This window comes from Petaurus breviceps, unplaced genomic scaffold (genome assembly GCF_028583685.1).
Source record: "Petaurus breviceps papuanus isolate PSGF00001 unplaced genomic scaffold, PetGlider_PUasm1.0 350, whole genome shotgun sequence".
NCBI lineage: Eukaryota > Metazoa > Chordata > Mammalia > Diprotodontia > Petauridae > Petaurus > Petaurus breviceps.
The window spans coordinates 2,376,025-2,396,544 of record NW_027186199.1 but is presented as its reverse complement, the minus strand read 5'-3'; the positions used below and the strand labels follow the sequence as shown (position 1 = coordinate 2,396,544).

At 38.5% G+C, this 20,520-nt stretch overlaps 2 protein-coding genes across 5 annotated transcripts in view; both read right to left on the bottom strand.

Annotated features, from left to right (window-relative positions):
* The window catches only part of LOC138168076 (myelin-oligodendrocyte glycoprotein-like), a 50,873-nt gene extending 31,853 nt beyond the window's left edge, over nucleotides 1-19,020 (bottom strand). For 3 of the 4 annotated variants that reach the window (XM_069097109.1, XM_069097111.1, XM_069097112.1), the window contains exon 1: nucleotides 18,896-18,992. The gene's annotated coding sequence lies outside the window, so the exon portion shown is untranslated. Of the gene's footprint in view, nucleotides 1-18,895 lie in introns of all 4 variants that reach the window. The other variant, XM_069097110.1, reaches the window with a different exon arrangement.
* On the bottom strand, nucleotides 4,316-18,968 carry LOC138168079 (myelin-oligodendrocyte glycoprotein-like). Its single transcript, XM_069097121.1, has 8 exons — nucleotides 18,904-18,968; nucleotides 17,573-17,607; nucleotides 13,570-13,665; nucleotides 12,861-13,202; nucleotides 10,728-10,835; nucleotides 7,535-7,651; nucleotides 6,684-6,847; nucleotides 4,316-5,741 (listed from the first exon to the last, which is right to left on the bottom strand). Exons 2-8 carry the CDS (start codon nucleotides 17,580-17,582, stop codon nucleotides 5,730-5,732), a joined length of 849 nt encoding a protein of 282 aa, XP_068953222.1. The 5' UTR covers nucleotides 17,583-17,607; nucleotides 18,904-18,968; the 3' UTR covers nucleotides 4,316-5,729.
* Nucleotides 19,021-20,520: the final 1,500 nt, after the last annotated feature.

Here is a 20,520-nt window from a genome sequence, read left to right as displayed (position 1 = left end):
TGGCATGTTATGGTCTATGGAGCATGAAGAGTTGAACCTGACTGAATGACTGAAGAAAAACAATCAAAATTATCTTTTTTATTTCCTTTTCTCCTCTCTGTCTCTTGCTTGTTCATAAGCCCTTCTTTTGTCCACAAATTTGAAAGGTAAAAATTCCCATGTTCCCCTACTTCAGCTATGATATCACCCTTTATGTCTAAATTATCTGCACATTTTGACCTTTGGTATATGGTGTGAGAAGTTGGTCTATTTCTAGTTTCTGCTTTCTAGTTTTCATTACAGTTTTTGTTAAATGGTGAGTTCTCACCCTAATGACTTGGATCTTTGGGATTATCAAACATTAGTTTACTATGGCCATTTACCATTATATATGTGTATCCAAACTATTCCACAGATCTATCACTCTATTTCTTAGTACCAGATTTTGTGCACCACTTTGAAATATACTTTGAAATTTTTTACTACCTGGCCACCTTCCTTCACTTTTAAAAATTGATTCCCTTTATATTCTTAATCTTTTTTTCCTTCCAGATGAATTTTTGTTATTATTTTTTCTAGATCTATAAAATAATTTTTTAGTAGTTTGATGGGATAGCACTAAAATAATTAATTTAATTGTGGTAGACATTTTTATTACATTGCTTCAACCTACCCTTGAGCAATTAATATTTCTCTAGTTGTTTACATTTGATTTTATTTGTGTGAACAGTGTTTTGTAATTGTGTTTATTTTTCCTGGATCATGGTAGGTAGGTAGACTTTCAAGTATTTTATATTGTATGTAGTTATTTTAAATGGAATTTTTCTTTTTATCTCTTGCTGTTGGATTTTGATGGTAATATCTTAAACTGCTAATTATTTTTCTGAGTTTATTTTAAATTCTGCAACTTTGCTAAAGTTGTTCATTTTTTCAACTAGTTTTTTTTTGTTGATCCTCTAGATTTCTCTCTTCTAAATATACGATCATAATCATTTGCAAAGAGTGATAGTTTTTTTTCCCTCATTGCCTAGTCTTATTCCTTCAGTTTCTTTTGGGGTTTTTTTTTCCTTAGTGCTACACCTAGTATTTCCAGGACAATAATGAGTGACAGTGGTGATAACGGATATCCTCTTTTCACCCCAGATTTTATTGAGAAGGCTTCTAATTTATTCCCATTACATTGCTTGCTCTGGCTTTTAGATAGATATTACTTATTATTTTTAGAAAAGCTCTTTATTTCTATACTTTTTAGTGTGGGTTTTTTTAAATAGGAAGGAATGTTATGTTTTTTCAAAAGCTTTTTCTGCATCTATTCACACAATCTTATGATTTTTGTTTTGTTTTGTTTGTTGAAATGGTCAATGATGCCAATAATTTTCTTAGTATTGAACAGGCCTTGCATTTGTGGTACAAGTCCCACCTGGTGATAATGTATGGTCTTTATGATATATTGCTACAATTCTCTCACAATTATTTAAGTTTTATTATCAATATTCACTGGGGACATAGGCCCATAGTATTTTTTTCCTGTTTTTTCTCTTCTTGGTTTAGGTATCAAAACTATATTTGTGCCATAGAAGGAATTTGATAGAGTCCCTTCTTTGCCTATTTTTTCAAATAGTTTTCATAGCATTGGAATTAATTGTTCTTGAAATGTTCTTGTAATCCATCTAGGATTACTGGGGTATTTCTAAGGGAGCTGTTTAAGGGAGTTAATTGATTTCTTGTTCAAATTTTTTAAAAGATAGGGTTTGTAAGCATTCCAGTTCCTTTTTTCTTCATCTGAGGATTTACATTTTTGTAAATGTTCATCCATTTCCCTTAGATTGTCAGTTTTATTGTCATACATCTGGGCAAAATAATTTCAAATAATTGCTTTAATTTCATCTTCATTCATCATGCATTTACCCCTTTCATTTTTGATACTGGTATTTTGGTTTTATTTTCTTTCTTTTTAAATCAAATCAACCAATGGTTTTTTGTTTTGTTGGATTTTTTTTTCATAAGACCAGACCCTTGTTTTCTCAGTCTGATTTTTCTTTTTGTTTGTTTGTTTGTTTTTTCAATTTCATTCATTTCTGCTTTGATTTTTTTGGATTTCTATTTTGGTATTTAATTGAAATTTTTTTAATTTGTCCTTTTCCTTTTTTTTAATTCCATGATCAATTCATAGATTTGTTCGTTTCTTTTTTATTGATGTAAATATTTAAAGATATACAGTTTGTCCTAAGTAGTGCTTTGACTGTATCTCACAAATGTTGGTATGTCGTCACATTAATATTATCTTTAATGAAATTCTTATTTCTATGATTTGATCTTTGACCAACTCATTCTTGAGCATTAGATTATATAATTTCCTTTTAACTTTAATCTATGCTTCTAAAGCCCTTTTATGAATGTAAATTCTATTAAGTTATTGTCAGAAAAGAGTATATTTAATTTTTTTGCATCTCTTTATGAGGATTTTATGCATTCATACTTAGTTTTGTGAAGGTGACGTGTACACTTCACCAAAGTATATTCTTATCTATTCCCATTTAACTCTAGCTTGGCTTCCACTTCTTCTTGCCCCACCCCTTCCTGCTACATCAGCAAGTCCAAAGGGGCATGGAAGATCTGTAAATCCCATAACCCTTACATTTGGCCCCAAGATCTTTCATGTCCCTTACTTGGCAAAAATACATTAAGAATAACTGGTGTCAACAGAATTTCACAACAATATGACAAGGATAGCACACAAACACAGAAAACAATATTTTAGGGTGGGGCTTGAGCACAAACTCCCCCTCATTCCCCGCCTCGAACAAATGGGGTCCCAAAATCTTGGGGTAAGGGGTGAAGGTCTCTTCTTTTATGGCTACTTGCTGCTGAAATCAGACGTAGAGCTCTCCCTGGCCCAAGGGGTACCATTTGAGAGGTCAGTTCTTAATATGCTTGATGCCAGGTCAAAGGGTGACACATCACAGTTACAGACATCTAGCTTAAGCTATCAGGCATCTACAGGTGGAGGGTACCAAGCCTGTGGAAACAAATCTACCAAACAAGGTGAACAGACAAAAAGCCAAGAAGAAGCAAAGAGACAATAACCAGACTATTGTAGCCTCATTCACAGTAGAATAAATGAGTTAAGGGTACAATTTTGTAATCATCTTCTGTTATCCCTCCCATGTGCTATAATCTCTGCAGCCTTTGGAACATCATCTGGCTTCCATTTTATCCATACTTCAGCTCCTGATTTTATTCTATCAGTAGGACCAAATACTTCAGTTCCTCTGACAGTTATTTTGGAAGGAGGGTCAGTTTTTACAAGTGGTATTGTTTTACAAGGAATGATAATCACTTGAACTATCCTATCATTTTTGTGAATCTGTATGAGCCTCTCACTTAAATTATGTAATGTTACAACAGTTTCTCCTTGATAATTAGAATCTACTACTCCAGCCAATACATGTATTCCTTGAGCTGCTAATCCTGATTTGGGTAAAATCTGTCCAAAGTGATTTTTAGAGATTCTTATGCATGTCCCAGTGAAGATTTTTCTTATTTCTTTTCTGTCCAACCAAAAGTCCTCTAAACAATGTAAATCATACCCCACCAAACTAGGTGTTCCTGGGTACAGTGCTGGGACATCTGGCCTCAATGTCCAATACTCAATATTTGGGATCTTATTTGTTGTTTTCTAATTTGCAGATTTGGGGTCATCATTCTGGCTAGAGGTGTACTTCCTCCCAATGGTCTATTATTCAAATTATGTAAAGCCACGAACAAATTATCCTTCCAATGTTGATATGAATTATTGGAACTTCACTTCCTCAACTGTTCTTTCAGTAATTCGTTCATTCTTTCAATTAACCCAGATGCTTGTGGATAATATGGAATATGATATATCCATTCTATATTTTTAGTATACAATACTTCTTCATTTCATTACCTTTGAAATGTGACCCATTGTCACTTTGAATCTGCATTGGGGTTCCATAATATAGACTTTTGAGATCTAGAGTTTTACAAGGTGTTTTCTGGGTTGCATTCTTATAAGGGTAAGCCACTAATACACCTGAATAGGTGTCGACACAAGTACATATAAATCTGCATCCTTTATCTTGTGGTAGTGGACCAATATAATCTATATGCCAGATTTGGGCTGGGACTTTTCCTCTTGCTATCTCTCCAGTTACTATCCGAGGAACAGTTTGCTCCTTTTCCAACTGACCTATACCCCGATAATAAGACACTGTCTTATTAATTTTTTTGGACAGAAAAACACCAGAGGGCTTATTTTCAGGGGAGGGCTTATTTTAATGAACATTGACAGCAATTTTAATAAACAGGTAAATGTGAACAAAAAAATGTACCTTTATTCAATAATGAATTCAATAAAGAACAGGATGACGCACTCACTGCTGCAGCTCTGATTGGATGCAGCTTGGAGCGCGGCGTGCGTTTCATGGTGGGGGGGGACAGTACATACAGAGGGTACCATAATGTAGCGTGTAGCACAGGGGATCACCTTCTCTACAGTAGCAATCTCAATAGGGCTTATTTTTTGGGGAGGGCTTATTTTAGAGGAATCTTACACAGTAAGGGGAGGGCTTATTTTCGGGATAGGTCTTATTATCAGGGAAACACGGTATGACATTCTTCTGCTATCTGACTTAGCAGTGAATGAGAGATACTAATATCTCAGTCCTGCATCCACTGATGTGTGGCCTGGACCCCCAAATGGCCTGCTGTTTGGTGGACCCATTTTGCTAATACCTGATCAACAATTGTTGTCAAAGTAGGGACAATATGTTCGGTAGCAATCTTTGCCAGTTGATCAGCATGAGCATTGTATTCACGTTCTGGCATGGTGAGGGCCACGTGAGCATCTATATGAAAAACTGACAAGTCAGTGACCAAAGACATGTTCCAGATATCTTCCCATAATTCTTTGCCCCAGACTTGTTTGCCATGAATTTCCCAATTTTGATTTTTCCACATGGGCATCCGTGTAACTAACCCATTAGCTACCACCCATGAATAAGTGAATATATGACACTGTCCTCCTTGTTCTCTTTTGATGGCTTGATGTACTGTCATAAGTTCAGCATATTGGCTACTTTCACCTATCCCAGTACTCTCCAAAGTCCTTCTAGTACATGGGTTATAGGCCACTGCTTTCCAATGTCTTTTTTCACCCAAATATTTTGCTGTCCCATCATTAAACCATGAATGTTTCTTTTGTTCTTCAGTTAATCCGTCGTACTTCTCATTCCATTTTACAGAGGACTGTACCAACTGTTGCTTTGGCACAGGGAGTGTGTCATTCCTCTCAATTTCTATGTTTGCTACAGATTCTTGTAGAGCAGAGACTCCACTTTTGCCTGTTTTCGCTCTATTTTGAATATACCACCTCCATTTGATTATAATAGCCTCTTGGGCATGTCCAATTCTGTGATTACCCAGGTCATAATTGGGATTCCAGGTCTTAATATCACTTCTGGCCCAGAGTCAGTTGTTCAGTCTCCACCAAAGCACGATATGTAGCTAATAACTGCTTTTCAAAAGGTGTATACTGGACTCCAGATGAAGGGAGTTTCCTACACCAAAATCCCAAGGGTACCTTTCGGCTTTGTTGTTTTTGCCATAAGCTCCAGTTTGCATAATCATCTTGTACAGTTACTTGCAATTCCACTGGATCATTTTGCATGGGCCACAAATCTAGGACCAATTTTATGGCAGCCTTGGCTTCTTCAAAAGCGAGGTCATCAAGAGAAATGCTAAATAAGAAGAAGAAAAGGTCAAGGGCGCAGAACAGAACTCTATGGAATAACCCATAGTTGTTGGGCATGACATGAATGAAGATCCAATAATGGGAATTGAGAAGGAGAATTCTGATAGGTAAGAGGAGAACCAAGAAAGAGTTGTGTCCTGAAAATGTAGAAAGAGTAGAGTATCAAGTAGAAGAGGCTGAGTGATAATCTCAATGGCTGCAGAGAGTTTAAGAAGGATGAGGATTGAAAAAAAAAGTCATTAGATTTGTCAATGGAAAGAACATCAGTAACTTCAGAATAAGAAGTTTCAAGTGAATCATAAAATAAGAAGTCAGACTGTAGAGATAAGAAGAGAATGAAAGGAAAAGATGTGGAGACAACTCATATAGATAATCTCAAGGATTTTAGTGACAAAAGGAAGGAAAGATCTAGACAGATCAAGTGACAGTTTTTTAAAGAGAGGGGAGACATGAGCATGATTGTAGGCTGTAGCAAAGCATCCAATAGGCAGGGAAAGATTGAAGATAAGTGAGAGAATGACAATCACAAGGGTAATATACTGGTGAGACAGAATGGAATGGGATCATTTATGGTTTAAGAGGAGTTGACCTTGGCAAGGAAAAGGCCACTTTATTACATGGGGGCTAAGGAGGAGCTAGTAAAAGGTATGTGAATGAGTTGATAAGAAGGGCAGGAGAATGGGAAGAAAAGAAAATAGTTTCTCTTTGACTTCCCTTATACTCTCCTCCTCCCAGACCAGTCTGAATTAGGTCTACTGCCTTGAGCAAGCCTCCCACCAAGCTCATTGTTATGAGTTTCTCCTTTCCTTTTATCCTCTTCCAATCCTGCACCACCCTCACCTCAGAATTAGTGTCCCTTGGTTAGTTCCTCTCTAGGTCACTAACTCTACCTATCATTGAGTCAAATACAGGTCCAACCTGAAATTACCTTATTATCAGCTCTGGGGACTGACTTGGTGCTGCAACAGGGTCTTTGTTGAAGGAAATATTTTGCTTGAAGTATAAAGGGAATGAGCTTTGTAATTACCAACAAAACGATTGCTGTTGCGAATTTCCATTCCTTCCAAGGTGATGTTTCATCAAAAAAAAATCCTGCATATGAGAAAGGACCAATGAGATGATGCAGAAAAGAAACAAGATATCCCTTCCCAGCTCTCCAGGGGAAGGACAGCTGTGACTATCTGTTTCTGGTCCCTTGGAAGCCCTGGGCCCTCAGGCCTCTTCATATGAGATACAAATGTACCTTATGCATCACACTCTATTTTAGTTACTCCATAATCAGAAGAGTCCCAGGCCTCTATACTTTAGGTAAAGACATTGAAGAGGGCTGGGAATCACTATAGCATTCAAGGTTAAATAGGAACTAACCACACTTTGGGGGTCAAGACTATGTGGAGACCAGGATATTTCGATCATTTTTTCTAAAGAGTGAGGGAGAATTCAGTCTGGGCTGTAAAGAAAATGGGTTGCAATCAGAATTCAGGGCACACTCAGAAGGATGACTGCATATGGATTGGGGACACAAAGGCATCAGAGCAGCCCTGACATTGGGACCCAATAAGGGGTCAGGGTGGTACACAAACTGAGGACTACACAGATGAGAAATACTTAAGTTTTGGGGCTGAGGGGCAAATAAAGATCAGGCTATACCAAACAAGGAGAGTAAGGATTGCACAAGGACTGAGGGACATTCAGACTCCAGGTTGCTTAAAGCCTACACAATTGGCGCTTTATCATCTCACGATTCCATCACATTGGTGCCCACCCCTCTCTTCTTACCTCTGCATCTGTGCCGTATCCACAAGTAAAAAATGCACATTTCAATTTGAAATGAACAAGTCAGAACCAGGATTCCACTAATCTCACCCATCCAGGGTTTGGACCTGCGAAAATATACTGAGAGAAGCCCCCAGTCCCAAGAGCATGACTGTGATTTTGTTGTCTCTGTTGCCCCCTCCCCATAACAAGCTTCAAGAACAACTCAGTTGTTCACGTGGATATAGCCTCCTTAGCAGCTGCACCAACTAGGATAAGGGGTGAAACATAATCACTGTGGCACCCAAAAGTAAACTTCTTATAATAAGAGTGGTCTGTTCACCCTTCCATTGTACCCTTTGGAATTTCTACTCCTTAATAACCAATGTTCCTTCATTTTGAATCTCTTTATTACTTCCTGCTCCTTAATTTATTCAGAAAATTATTTTCATTTTAGACCTTTTTCTCTCTTATTCCTTTCATCTTCTGGCACTCAGTGAGACTTGGCTGCCCCTCAGGGATACTTCATCCTTTTGGTATCCTTTCCAATATGTGTGATGTACAATATGTCTCTAAATGTAGAACAACGTTGTAAAGAGGCTTAATGCCAAACAAAGGAGTTTATATTTGATTGTAGAGGGAATAGAGATTCAGGTCCCTGAGAGGGACTCAGAAAGCTATTCACTTCCATTGCTACTTCCAGGGTCCAATTCTGTTGCTGTCATTCAGTAATCCTTTCTTCCTTTGAGACTCACTCTATCTAAATAAACAACCCAATTGTTGATAATTTCTTTTGGCCTCCAGATAATTCCTCCTTTCTGAATAAAAAAGTACCTGGATCGCAGTATTTCTTTCCACTGCAACTCTTGTCATTCAAGGCCTTGTCTACATCTGTGTTGATATTCCTTCAAACACATTAGCTTGTCAGTTTCTTTTTTTTTTTAAGCAATCGGGGATAAGTAACTTGCTCAAGGTTACATGGCCAGTTATTTCTTGGTGTGGTGCTAAGTATCTGAGCCCAGATTTGATCCCCAGGTCATCCCAACACTGGAGCTGGTGCTCTTACTCACTGTGCTACCTGTCCGCCCCAGCTTCTCAGTTTCTTAAACTCCTCAGGTCCCATGACTTAGTCCTCTACTTCAACTCAGTCAATAAAGAAAAAATAGTCATACCCTTGACTTTCATATCATCCACAAATTTCTATTCATACTTTCTTTCCCTGCACCTTATTCCTTCTAAGTCTAGTCTTTTTCTTCACCATGACCTCCCATCTTTTCACCTCTTAATACATTTTCTAGACCATCACCTCTGACATGACTGTACTTTCCTCTGTTCCTAATACTGACTTTATAGTTAAGCAGTTAAATGTTAAATTTTTGTCTTACCCTCAAAATACAACTCTCTTTCAAACAACCCTAATCCTCTCAAGAGTATTGCCATTCTTCCAGGCACACAGATTCAAGGTTGTAATATAATCCATAGTCTCTTACTCTTCCTCACACCATATATGTAATCAGTTGGCAAATCTCATTAATTCTATTTCCAACACATCTCTTATATTATTAGTCTCCTTCTCTACTCACATGGCCCCGTTCTATTATAGGCCTTACTCAGTTCTTGCTTGGATTATTACAATATAACCTCTCAATTAGTCTCCTTGCTTTAAAGTTCTCCTCTCTCCAATCCATTATCCACTCAACGGCCAAGTGATTTTGCTAAAGCACAGGTCTAAGGATGCCTCTCTTTTGCACAACAAATTCTAGTGACTCCCTATTCCCCCTAGGGTCAAATACAAACTCCTTTGTTTGGCATTAAACCCTTTTGCAACCTGTCCCACATTTAGAGCTGGATTGCACATGATTTCTCTTCAAACATTCTAAGGTCTACTATAGTCACCTTCCTGCTGTCCTACCCCGTACATTTTCCAACTTTATGACTTTGTACAGGCTGTCACCTTTGCTTGCAATGCACTCCCTTTTAAACTTTACTTTTTAGAATCCCTCATGGTTTTTTTTTTAAATATCAGCCCAGCTGCCACCATCCATAACCCATCTTTCCAGATGTCATCCAACAGAAGCTGGTACCTCCCCTCCCTAATTATCTTGCACTTATTTGCTAGGTTTATGCATCTTGTCTTCCCTAATAGATCTTTATGCATCTTGTCTTCCCCTGATCTTTGAGGGCAAGGATATTCCATATTTATCTTTCTTTCCCCAGTATCTAGAACAGTGCCAAGCATACAGTGGATACTTAAATACTTCTTATTTCTTGATTAATTAATTCAAGTATGTTAAATTTTATAGAACTCTACTAGTCTCTGTCTTTCCTCCTAATTCTGTCCCATCCCCTTTCCTTGCTCCACTCCCAAGGCACCTCTACTCCTATCTAAATCCATTCTTCCTTCAAGACCTATCTCAGGGGTCACCTTCTCATTGAAACCTTTTTTGATCCCTTCCTATATCACCAGGTAAAATTTATTTCTCCCCCTTCAGATTTCTCACAATATATTACCCAGATCTGCCCTTTGTACTTAACTCAGTTTTGTGTCCTTGACTCACTCTCACAGAGATTGTTAGCTCTATGAAGGCAAGAACAAGTTCCTGAGTTACCAAGGGAAAGAACCATATTATGAAAATTTCAACTTTTTTCAGCCCAATACTTCAAAGCAAAGCATGTCAGCTCTTTAAAATGTTGGTTAATTTAAACTATTTTCACTTGCTTTAAAAGTCAAAGGTGATCTTTATTTAAACCTCTACCTTGCCTACCCTACCCGGGGGCAGGGATTGGTACTGGGGAAGAAGAAAGACATACTTGTTTATAATCCCATAAAGCCTAGTACATTCTTTGCATATAGTCAATTGACCAACATATGATGAATGAATAGTTGAGGAAAGAAGGTCCTGGATATACAGGACCAGTTCTTTTCAGAGACCCCCAGAAAAATATAAAGTAGGGGATGGGATGATGTGGAGAATTCATGTGGTCACATAACTACAAATGTAGTTGGGAGGAAAGGTGTTCTATGGGTAGACATTGAAGAACATGGAACATAGAGTGTCCTGGGGGGACAAGGTATAATCCTTTGCAAGTAAACAGGGGATAAGTAAAAAGTCAGGCTCCCTAGACTCTGGGTTCCAAAATCCTTGCCCTCTCCCTAACCAGATATGCCTAACAAGCCAGATAGGAAGCCTTTTGCCCCAATTTTTCTCTTAATTACCTTGGAACAGCAGCATCAATGACACAAATATTAAATATATCACCACACAAACCATCATGGGGAACAAAAAGTAAATTGGTGGAAAAAGGTGTGACACAGTTTCTTCACCTAAAACACAATTGCATGTAAGTCTCAGTATTGGAGAAGTAATGCTCCAATTTTGCACAATATTCCCTCCCTACCTCCCACACTCACACCCCCACTAAGCTGAAAGCAGGGCCATGTCTATGGCCAAATTCTGGGCCCCTCTGACCCCTGCTGCTCCCTGCCCCAACTTTACACCCCACAGCAGACACTCATCCCCCTTCCACCAATAACATTACTATGCCTATATCCTCTTTCTTCATCTCCAGCTCAAGCCACATCACCAGGTTTTAGCCCCACCTATTTGTGAGATAAATCATTAGGCTGCATTGGTGGTATAAGTAAGATTGTGGGCCAGTTTTGTGTACTTTTGGATCGTTGTTATACTCACAGGGTCTGAGATTTGGAAGGGAACTCAGAGGCCCAACTTTTTCAATATACACGTGAATCTGACTCTGCCTTGAGACTCTTCCTACAAGTCATCCAGCCTTTGCTTTAAGTCTCACATGGAGGGGTAGCCAACTAATTCCTGTGGTATATACACACACAAACACACACACATACATATATGTATACATATATGCATGTTTATGTACATATATACACTATGTATGTGTATATAGATATGCTATATGTATGCATGTGTATGTATGTTTGTATATATGTGTGTATACCATATAACTCTTTTTGCTCGAATTGTTGGGGCAGTTTTTTCTATACATTGAGCCTAAACTTGCTTTTCTGAACTTGGTGTTCAAAGAGGACAAATTGCTATTCAACCAACTTCTGAGGGTCTCTGAATGGGAAGAGGGACCTTGAATCGTCTTTCACCCAGAACCAGCTTGAAACTTAGAAGACATGGCCATGCCATTACTTCTGTCTCTAGTGTAGGCATGTTTCCTGCTTTCAGGTAAACAGTCTTTGAGATGGCTATGATCTTGTGAGCTTCAAAAGACGCCATCAGAATATCTGGGGGCTAGAGTCCTTTTGCAAGGATCTGCTAGTAGCCAGACAGTGAAAAGCCAAGTCCCAAAGAACCTAAAAGACTCAGTCCAGTAGAAGCATGGAGGCAGATTCATCTATTCATAGGTAAAGCCACATTTGGATCAATGCCATATAGAAACTTCATTGGTTTGGGCCTATTCTCCCTACTATCCCAAAGGACTGCGGTGTTGTTCCAGGGAAGAGTGTGCCCAAAGGAGGAAATATTTGTAATTATAATCTTGCAATATTTTAGTAAATATTCCTTTACAAAAGGTAATTGATATTAATTGGCTAAATAGAACTGGGGTGCTAATCACTGGCAATTAATAATGGAGGAAACACAATAGGATGGTGCCTCTTAAAGCTTTAGAGAGAGGTAACCCCATTGTTCTTCCTGGTCGCCTGAGGGAAGCTGTAGCCAGCCCCACTCTGGAAGAGTAAGATGAGAAAATTGCTACATACATATCATTAAGACCATAGCTTTAAACCTTAAAGAGACAAACACAACTGTCAAGCCCAGCCCTATGCTATTACACATGACGAAAGTAATGCACAGAAAAGCAAAATGATTGGTCAAGGTTTACATAGTTAGTAAAAGTGAAAAATGGGATTAGACTTGTTCCACTTGTGCCTCTGGTACAGAATTAGGAACAATAGGTGAGAGCTTCAGAGAGGATGATTTAAGTTTGATGTCAGCAAAAAATTCTGAATGACTAAATTTATCCAGAAGTGGAAAGGGCCATTTTCCCCCAGGAAGCAGAAGGACTTCTCACTAGAAGTCTTTGAGCAAAGGCTGGAAGCTCTATAAAATTCAATGAACATTCATTGAGCATCTTCTATGTGCTGGCACCAGGCTAAGGGTCAAGGACATAGGTCAAATGAAAATAGGTACCTGCAGGGATCATAGAGAAGTTTCTTGTTCAGAGACATGTTGGAGTGTGTGACCTTTGAATTGGCTTCCAACTAGGACATCCTGGCATTCTGTTAATAACAGAGCTGGAAAGACAGCTCTCTTTTCCCCATACATGTGTATGAATATTCTCAGTCCAGGCCCCAGCTCCTCACCTAAAACCTTCAGCTCCATATCAGCTTCCTCCTGGTGAAAACCGTCCTCAATGAGACACTTGTACCTTCCTGCATCTAAGAGTCTCACATCCCGTATCTTCAGTGTGACATTACCATTTGTGATAGCATCTCTCAACAGCTCTGTCCTCCCTTGGTAAGCAGCAGCCTGGTCCCCAAACTGATCCTTCCCATCTTGATAGAGATGGACCACCAGAGTGGATTGCAACCAGACCACTTCCATGTGCTGAGCACTCTGAGGTGGGGACAGGTAGCATGGTAACTCTGCCTCTCCCCCAAGTGGGGCCTGGATGGGTCTTTCAGGTCCAATCACTGAGAACTGTCCTATTCAATCAGGCAAGAAGAAGAAGAGACAGAGGGTCAGAGAAAAGAACAGCGGAAGGATATACAAGGTTTATGTAAGAAGGTGTGAAGAACACAGACTTAAAATGGGATGGTGGGGGGAAGTAGAGAGTAAGGGAGGATGGGGAAAATACTAAGGAAGCAACTAAAAGAGGGGACAGTATATCAGGAGAGAAGATAATAGGAGAGCAAAAAAGGGAAAGTTAAGAAAATCTCCAGAAGAGACTAGTGGAGATTTGGGGAATGCTTTGGGAGGCTACTATGGTGGGATAGAATCTATATGTTCAATCCCCCATGTTTGAACCTTATTCCTTGCCCTCAAGAGGCAAAGAGAAGTAAATACTCTTACCTGAGGCCAAAATTGGCTTCTTGAGGAGGAGGAGGAGCAAGATAACCATATAACTGGAGAGAAAGGAGCCTGAGAGATATATAATCACCATCACACCTGGGAGAGGGCACAGGAATGGGGTGAGGCATTATTGACTCGTGTGGATGTGGGAATTGATGGTAAATGATTATGTCAGAGAAAGTGGGGAATTGTCTATGACAAGGAAACAGGAAACCAATGACTAATTGTGATCATTACCTCTGACAGAGACACAAAAAGATTGTGATTGATAAGAACATTGGTGATCATTGACTATGACTAGGACACACAGTATTAGAAGCTGTGAAAAGGAAATAGGGATGGCGCGGTTAGGGGCACAGTGAATAGAGCACCAGCCCTAGAGTTCAAATCCAGCCTTAGACACTTGTCACATTTACTAGCTGTGTGACTTTGGGCAACTCACTTAACCCCAATTGCCCTCCAAAAAGAAAAAGAAAGGGACATAGGGAGTCATCAGTGTGATGAATGTCCGTGACCTCTTATCAATCCCATTCAAGGCTGCCTGCCCATGAATCTTCACTCCAAAGACTACCCAAAAAATTCTGTATCAGCCTTGGACCCAGAACTAAACCTGTGATCTCATTCTTCTCCCCAAAGCCTTTGACAGTGCTCCAGAGGATTTTCTCAGATCACATCAACCTCATATTTCCAACTCTTGTCTCCTGTCTAGACTACCCCAGATCACACCTTCTCCTAGTCTTGCCTGCTCTGAGGTAGCCCTCCTGAGTTTCTCAGGACTGAACCTCTTTGGACTTAAAGGAATGATCTTCTATAGAATCATCTCTCTGCCTCAGCAGACCTCTCTCCAGCTGATATCTGGCTTGGACTCATTTTATCAATGATTAGCATAAAGTCTGTTAACATACAAATTCTATTCTCCATCCTTTACTGCTGACTCCCTTATTCCTGTTGTCTTCAACACTAACTCCTCAACTTCCTATCCCACATCTACCAGTTCTTTCCACTGTGTTCTCTAGATGCTTGCTCCATAATTAACAAACTTGCTTTCATTTAAATGTTTTTCTTCCCTTCCCTACATATTGTGGCTCTCACTGACCTAAATCCCTTCTGATGATCCCATTTCCCTAGCCACCTTTTCTATTGGTGGTTGTAAAGTATCTCCTACTGTCCTCCATGTACTGATGAAAATGTTGGAAACATTTGAGTATCTATGATAGACAGCTTATTTGCTTATAGTATATTAAATCAAAGTCATTCTTAAAAGATTATTGCTATTACTGTATATAAGGTTCTCTTGGTTCTGCTCATTTTGCTCTTCATTAATTCATGTGTTTCCATGTTTTTCTAAAATAATTGAGTTCATCATTTCTTATAGCACAGTAGTATTCCATCACATCATATACCACAGCTTGTTCAGTCATTACCCAACTCATTTTCCATTCACATTAAAAGTTACAATCACTATTTGTGAACTTTTCTTCATCTTATTTTTCTTCTCAAACTCTCTTTTCACTCTATCCCTGTTACCTTATCTACTTTCTTTTCCCTCTTATTCTTTATTTTCCCTCCCCTTTAAAAGTCCATCCCTTATCCATATAAGGAAATCATTAAAGACTAATTATTAGGCACTAAGGTCAAACTGTTTACTTATGATATATGAAAATATTAATATTACTAATTGTTTGTTATTATTAGTAGTAACAGTATTCTTAAAACAGTTATCATTACAAAGATAGTTTTAAAGAAAGATTGGGGCTGACTCGTATACGACGAAGAGATTCTAAAAAACAAAATTGGATGGGAAACAATTAAAAAGACAAATTAATTCATAAAAAATGGGGCATGAAAGGAAGAACTAATACAGGGGAATCAGGTGGCATTGGAGGGCTGGGAATATTGTAAACTTAATCTCATCTGGATTGAAGAGGATCAATGTATATAACTGAAGAGTTTTAGAAGTCCTCTGAATTTCTAGAGAGGTGAGAAAACTGGGGACAGTTTGAGGGAGAGACTTATAGAATGGTATATTGATCAAAGTTGTTCTTAAAACAATATTGCTGTTACTATATACATTCTCTTGGTTCTGCTCATTTCACTCTTCATTATTTTGTGCAAGTCTATCTATGTTTTTCTAAGATCATTAAGTTCTTCATTTCTTATATACAGTAATATTTTACCACAGTCATATATCACAATTTGTTCAGCCATTTCCCAACTGACAGGCATCCCCTCAATTTCCAATTCTTTGCCACCACAAATAGAGTTACTATAAATAATTAAGAAACTCTAGGTTCCTTTTCTTTTTCCCTAATCATCTTTGGAAATACTTAGTAGTGGTATTTCTGGGTCAAAGGGTATAGGCAGTTGTATAACTCTTGGCTCTCCAAAATGGTTGGATCATTTCACAGTTCCACCAAAAATGAATTAATGTCCTAATTTTTCCACATCACCTACAACATTTATCTCTTTCCCATTCAATCATTTAGTCAATCTGACAGGTGTAAAATGAAACTTCAAGATTGTTTTCATTTGCATTTCTCTAATAAATAATGATTTAGAGCATTTTTTCATATGACTATGAATTGTTTTGATTTCTTCATTGGAAAACTGCCTATTTATATCTTTTGACCATTTATCAATTGGGGAATGACTCGTCTTCTTGAAGAATATACAAAGTTATTATGTATTTCAGATATGACACTTTTATCTGAGGAACTGTCTATAAAATTTCCCCCAAAATTTTCTGGTTTCCTTCTGAACTTGGTTACCTTTGTTTTATTTGTATAAAAAAAAATAAGGTTTAATTTAATGTGATCACAATTATCCATTTTTATACCTTACTTTGCTTTCTATCTTTTGTTTATTCATAAAGTGTTTACCTATCCATAAGTCTGATAGGTAATATGTTCCATGTTCTTCTAATTTTCTTGTAATATCTCTCTTTATATCTAGATCACATATCTACTTTGGTAATAGTATAAGATATTGGCCTATATCCAGGTTCTGCCACAGTGCTTTCCAGCTTTCCTAACCATTTTTTACCAAATAATTTAATTCTTATCCCAAAATCTTAAGCCTTTACACTTCTCAAATACATGGTATGACTAAATTATGTCTATTCCATTCCATTGAACTACTTTTCTATTTCTTAGCCAGTATCAGATAGTTTTGATAATTACTGCTTTATAAGATCTGGTAATCTATTTCCTTTACGTTTTATTTTTCATTAGTTCCTTTAGTAGTCTTTTATTTGTTTTTTTATTTTTTGGAGGGCAATTGAATTTAAGTAACTTGCCCAAGGTCACACGGCTAGTATTTGTGTTAAATATCTGAGGCTGGATTTGAACTCAGGTCCTCCTGAGTCCAGGGCCTGTGCTCTACTCACTGTGCCACCTAGCCACCCATTCTTTTGATATTCTTGAATTTTATTCCTCCAAATGAATTTTGCTATTATTTTTTCTGATTAAGTAGAATGATTTTTAAAATAATCTTGAATTTAAAAAGTAATTAAACAAATTATTTGGAATGATTGAGAAAGGATCCTACCAAAATCCTTCTATGAAACAAACATGATACTGACACCTACACCAGGAAGAGTAAAAAGAAATAAAATTATAGACCAATATCTTTAATACATATGGATACAAAAATCCTAAATAAAATATTAGCCAAAACATTACCACACTATATTACAAATATTATACATTGTGAATAAGTGTGATTTATACCAAGAATGCTGAGATGGTATAACATGAGGGAAAGTATTAACATAATTGATTTCATCAAAGTTTAAAATTGCCTGATTATATCAATAGATGCAGAAAAAGTTCTTGATAAAGTTCAGCACTCAATTTTATTAAAAGTACTTGAAAGAATGGGTATAAATAGATTTTCCCTTACATTGATTTTTTTGAGTATTTAAAACCACCAGGAAGCATTATTTGTAATGGGGATAAGTTAGAAGCCTTCCCAATATGATCAGGTGTGAAAAAAGGATACCTACTGTCATGCATATGATTCAATATTATCTTGGAAATCCTAGCAATAGCAACAAGGGAAGAAAAAGAAATGGAAGGAATCAGAATAGAGAATGAGGTAATAAAACTATCTTTTCTCAGATAAAATGATGATATATTTAGAAAATTCCAAAGAATGGACTAAAATGTTAGTTGAAACAATTTATAATTTTAGCAAAGTAGAAGGATACAAAATAAATCCACATAAACCATTACTATTCCTGTGTATCACAAATGAAACCCTGAACAAAGAGATAGTAAGAGATACGCCATTTAAAATAAATCTGGACAGTGTAAACTATATGGGAGTACAACTGCCACAACAAACTCAGCAACTACATAAATAAAATAATATTTAAAAGTTTTTATATAAATAACATCAGACTGAAATAATTGGGGAAATAGTTATTGTTTATGGGTAGACAGGACCAATATAAAAACATGACAATTTTTCCCAAACTAATTTACATTTTCATTCCATTTAATGAGCATTTATTTAGTGTTTTCTGTTTGTCAGACACTGTGCTAAGCACTGGCATTATAAATACAAGCAGAAAGTCAGTTCCTTCCCTCAAGGGGCCTCCACTCTATTTGTTACCCCCTCTTCCACATAAAGAGTTCCATGGTAAAGTATTTGCAGGGTGCTGTTGTGGCCTGGGGATTGGAAGACTGAATGTTGCCAGTTTCTGAATCTCTGGGCTCTTTACCAACCCAGTCATCCTCTATATGCTTTTTAGCTTTGCTATGGCCTTAGTGAAATATAGCACCCAGAACCAGTGGTGATGCACTAGACATTGTCCGAGCCAGGAAGCTCACAATGACCCAACCCCTTCCTATCGTCTGGGCACAATGCTGCTCAATGCAGCCTGATTCCATTCCAATCCTCCCTATCTGGGCCCTCTGTCCCATGCAATCCTTTCTAGCTGCTTCTTCCCCTCGATTTTGTAATGCTCATGGCACTTCCACTAGTCTCCCCATCCCCACCCACCCCCATTAGCTCTACCCTACTATACTCACTCCTCATTCAGCCCACCTAGACTGTGACAGCATGTAATGAACTGCTCCACCTCTGTCCCCTTAGACCTCATCCAGCACAAGAGAACCAGGGTGGCTAAACTGCTGGTCCAGGGATTTTGCAGACCATGATTTCTATCTGATCCCTGGCATTGTGCTGACTGGAAGGGATTCCCTACCCTGATCCCCAGTACTGAAGGACCCAGAAAGTAAAAGAGCCAGAGTGAGCTGAGGATCATTGTGGGGAGGGGGGTATGGAGGAGAAAAAGTGAGGCTAAGGATAGAAGCAGACTTACCTCCTCACCTGTGCTGAGCTGAGCTGAGGGACAATGCTGAACACCTGTGTTTGCTAACCTGTGTGCAGTCTCTTAAATAGGAGGTTCTCTCCTACTCCAGTATGGGCTGGGAGCTAGTGATTTGTATTAGAAATAAATCTCTTCTCCACCAACCCACTTCTGTCTCTCTCCCCTATCCACTCTCCATGATCTCATCCTTTCCCCCAGGCAGGGCATGAGTAGACACATTTAATCTCAGAAAAGGAGATCCCTTGGAACAGAGTCCAGATCTCTCCAGCACCCACTCCACCTTCTGAAACCTGCTCCACACCTCCTTTTGTGTCAGTGTGATGTAACCCAGACCACTCCCACCCCAATACACAAACCCATACATGCTCCTTCCAGGGCTTATGTCCTGGTATTTCTCCTTTTGATTGCTGTATCTTGTCTATTCAGGAGATGTCCCATTAGACTGAGTTCCTTTTTTTTTTTTGTATCCCTAGCCTTTAGCAGGGTGTCTGGCACATATTAGATGCTTAATAAATTCTTGATTACTTTGATTAATAGACTCCTGCTCTACATATAACCCTCTTTCCATTCTAACATGATGCCTTCCAAGATTGGAGTCCATTTCACAAAAGAATAAGATAGACTATTCATGAATCAAGTGAGGACTCTTCTTTATTTTGGTCTCCTACTGTGATTTCATCTGTTTAGGGAATGACTCCTATGGAAACTCCCTCTGCTAAGGCAGACCTTGGACAGTGACTTGGGGCAATGAAAAGTTAAATGACTTGCCCTTGGTCACAGAGCTGGTGTTTGTCAGAGGCAGGACTTTCTGAGCCCATGATTGGCCTCCTGGCCACTCCATCATGCTGCCTATTAGATACTTTATCACTGCATATTAATGTCTTACTCTTAGTGGCATGACTCTAATGCCAGACTACTAACCCTCTCAGTTCTAGGTTCAATGTTATGCCAAAATGTGGCACTTGCAAGTCACTGAATATTTAATATTACATTTTTTTTCCTTTTTGGAGGGCAATTGGGGTTGTGACTTGCCCAAAGTCACATGGCTAATAAGTGTGTCAAGTGCCTGAGACAAGATCTGAACTCAGATCCTCCTGACTCTAGGGCCGGTGCTCTATTCACTGTGCCACCTAGCCGCCCCAATATTACATTTTTTAAAACTTCTGCCATAACAAAGCAAGGATATGCAATAAGAACACAGCAGCACTTAGCTCCTCAGGATGCAGTCCCCTTTGTCTCCTCTGAAAATGCATCTGGTCAGTCAATTGCCAAGATATGGTGACTCATATGGTCTTGGGCACCCACCAACTCTTTAGACATATTGACTACACATGACTGGGACCTTTTGTACACCAAGACCAGGAAGCTACATCAGGGGAGCTGGGTCAATTGGGATTTGTGGAGGGGAGGAAGCTAGGTCAGGAAGTTGGAGAAGTTGGGAAAGCTGCCTCAGGAAACTGCTGGTCTTATCCCATTGGGCCAGAGCATGGCCAAACAGATGCATCAAGAGATGGATAAAACCAGACCTATCACTGTGAGAAAAGGTGTCCTGGTCTTAGGATCATCATAGAGGGAAGGGAGCTGGGAAAGGGGCTCAGCAATGATTCTTAGGAGAG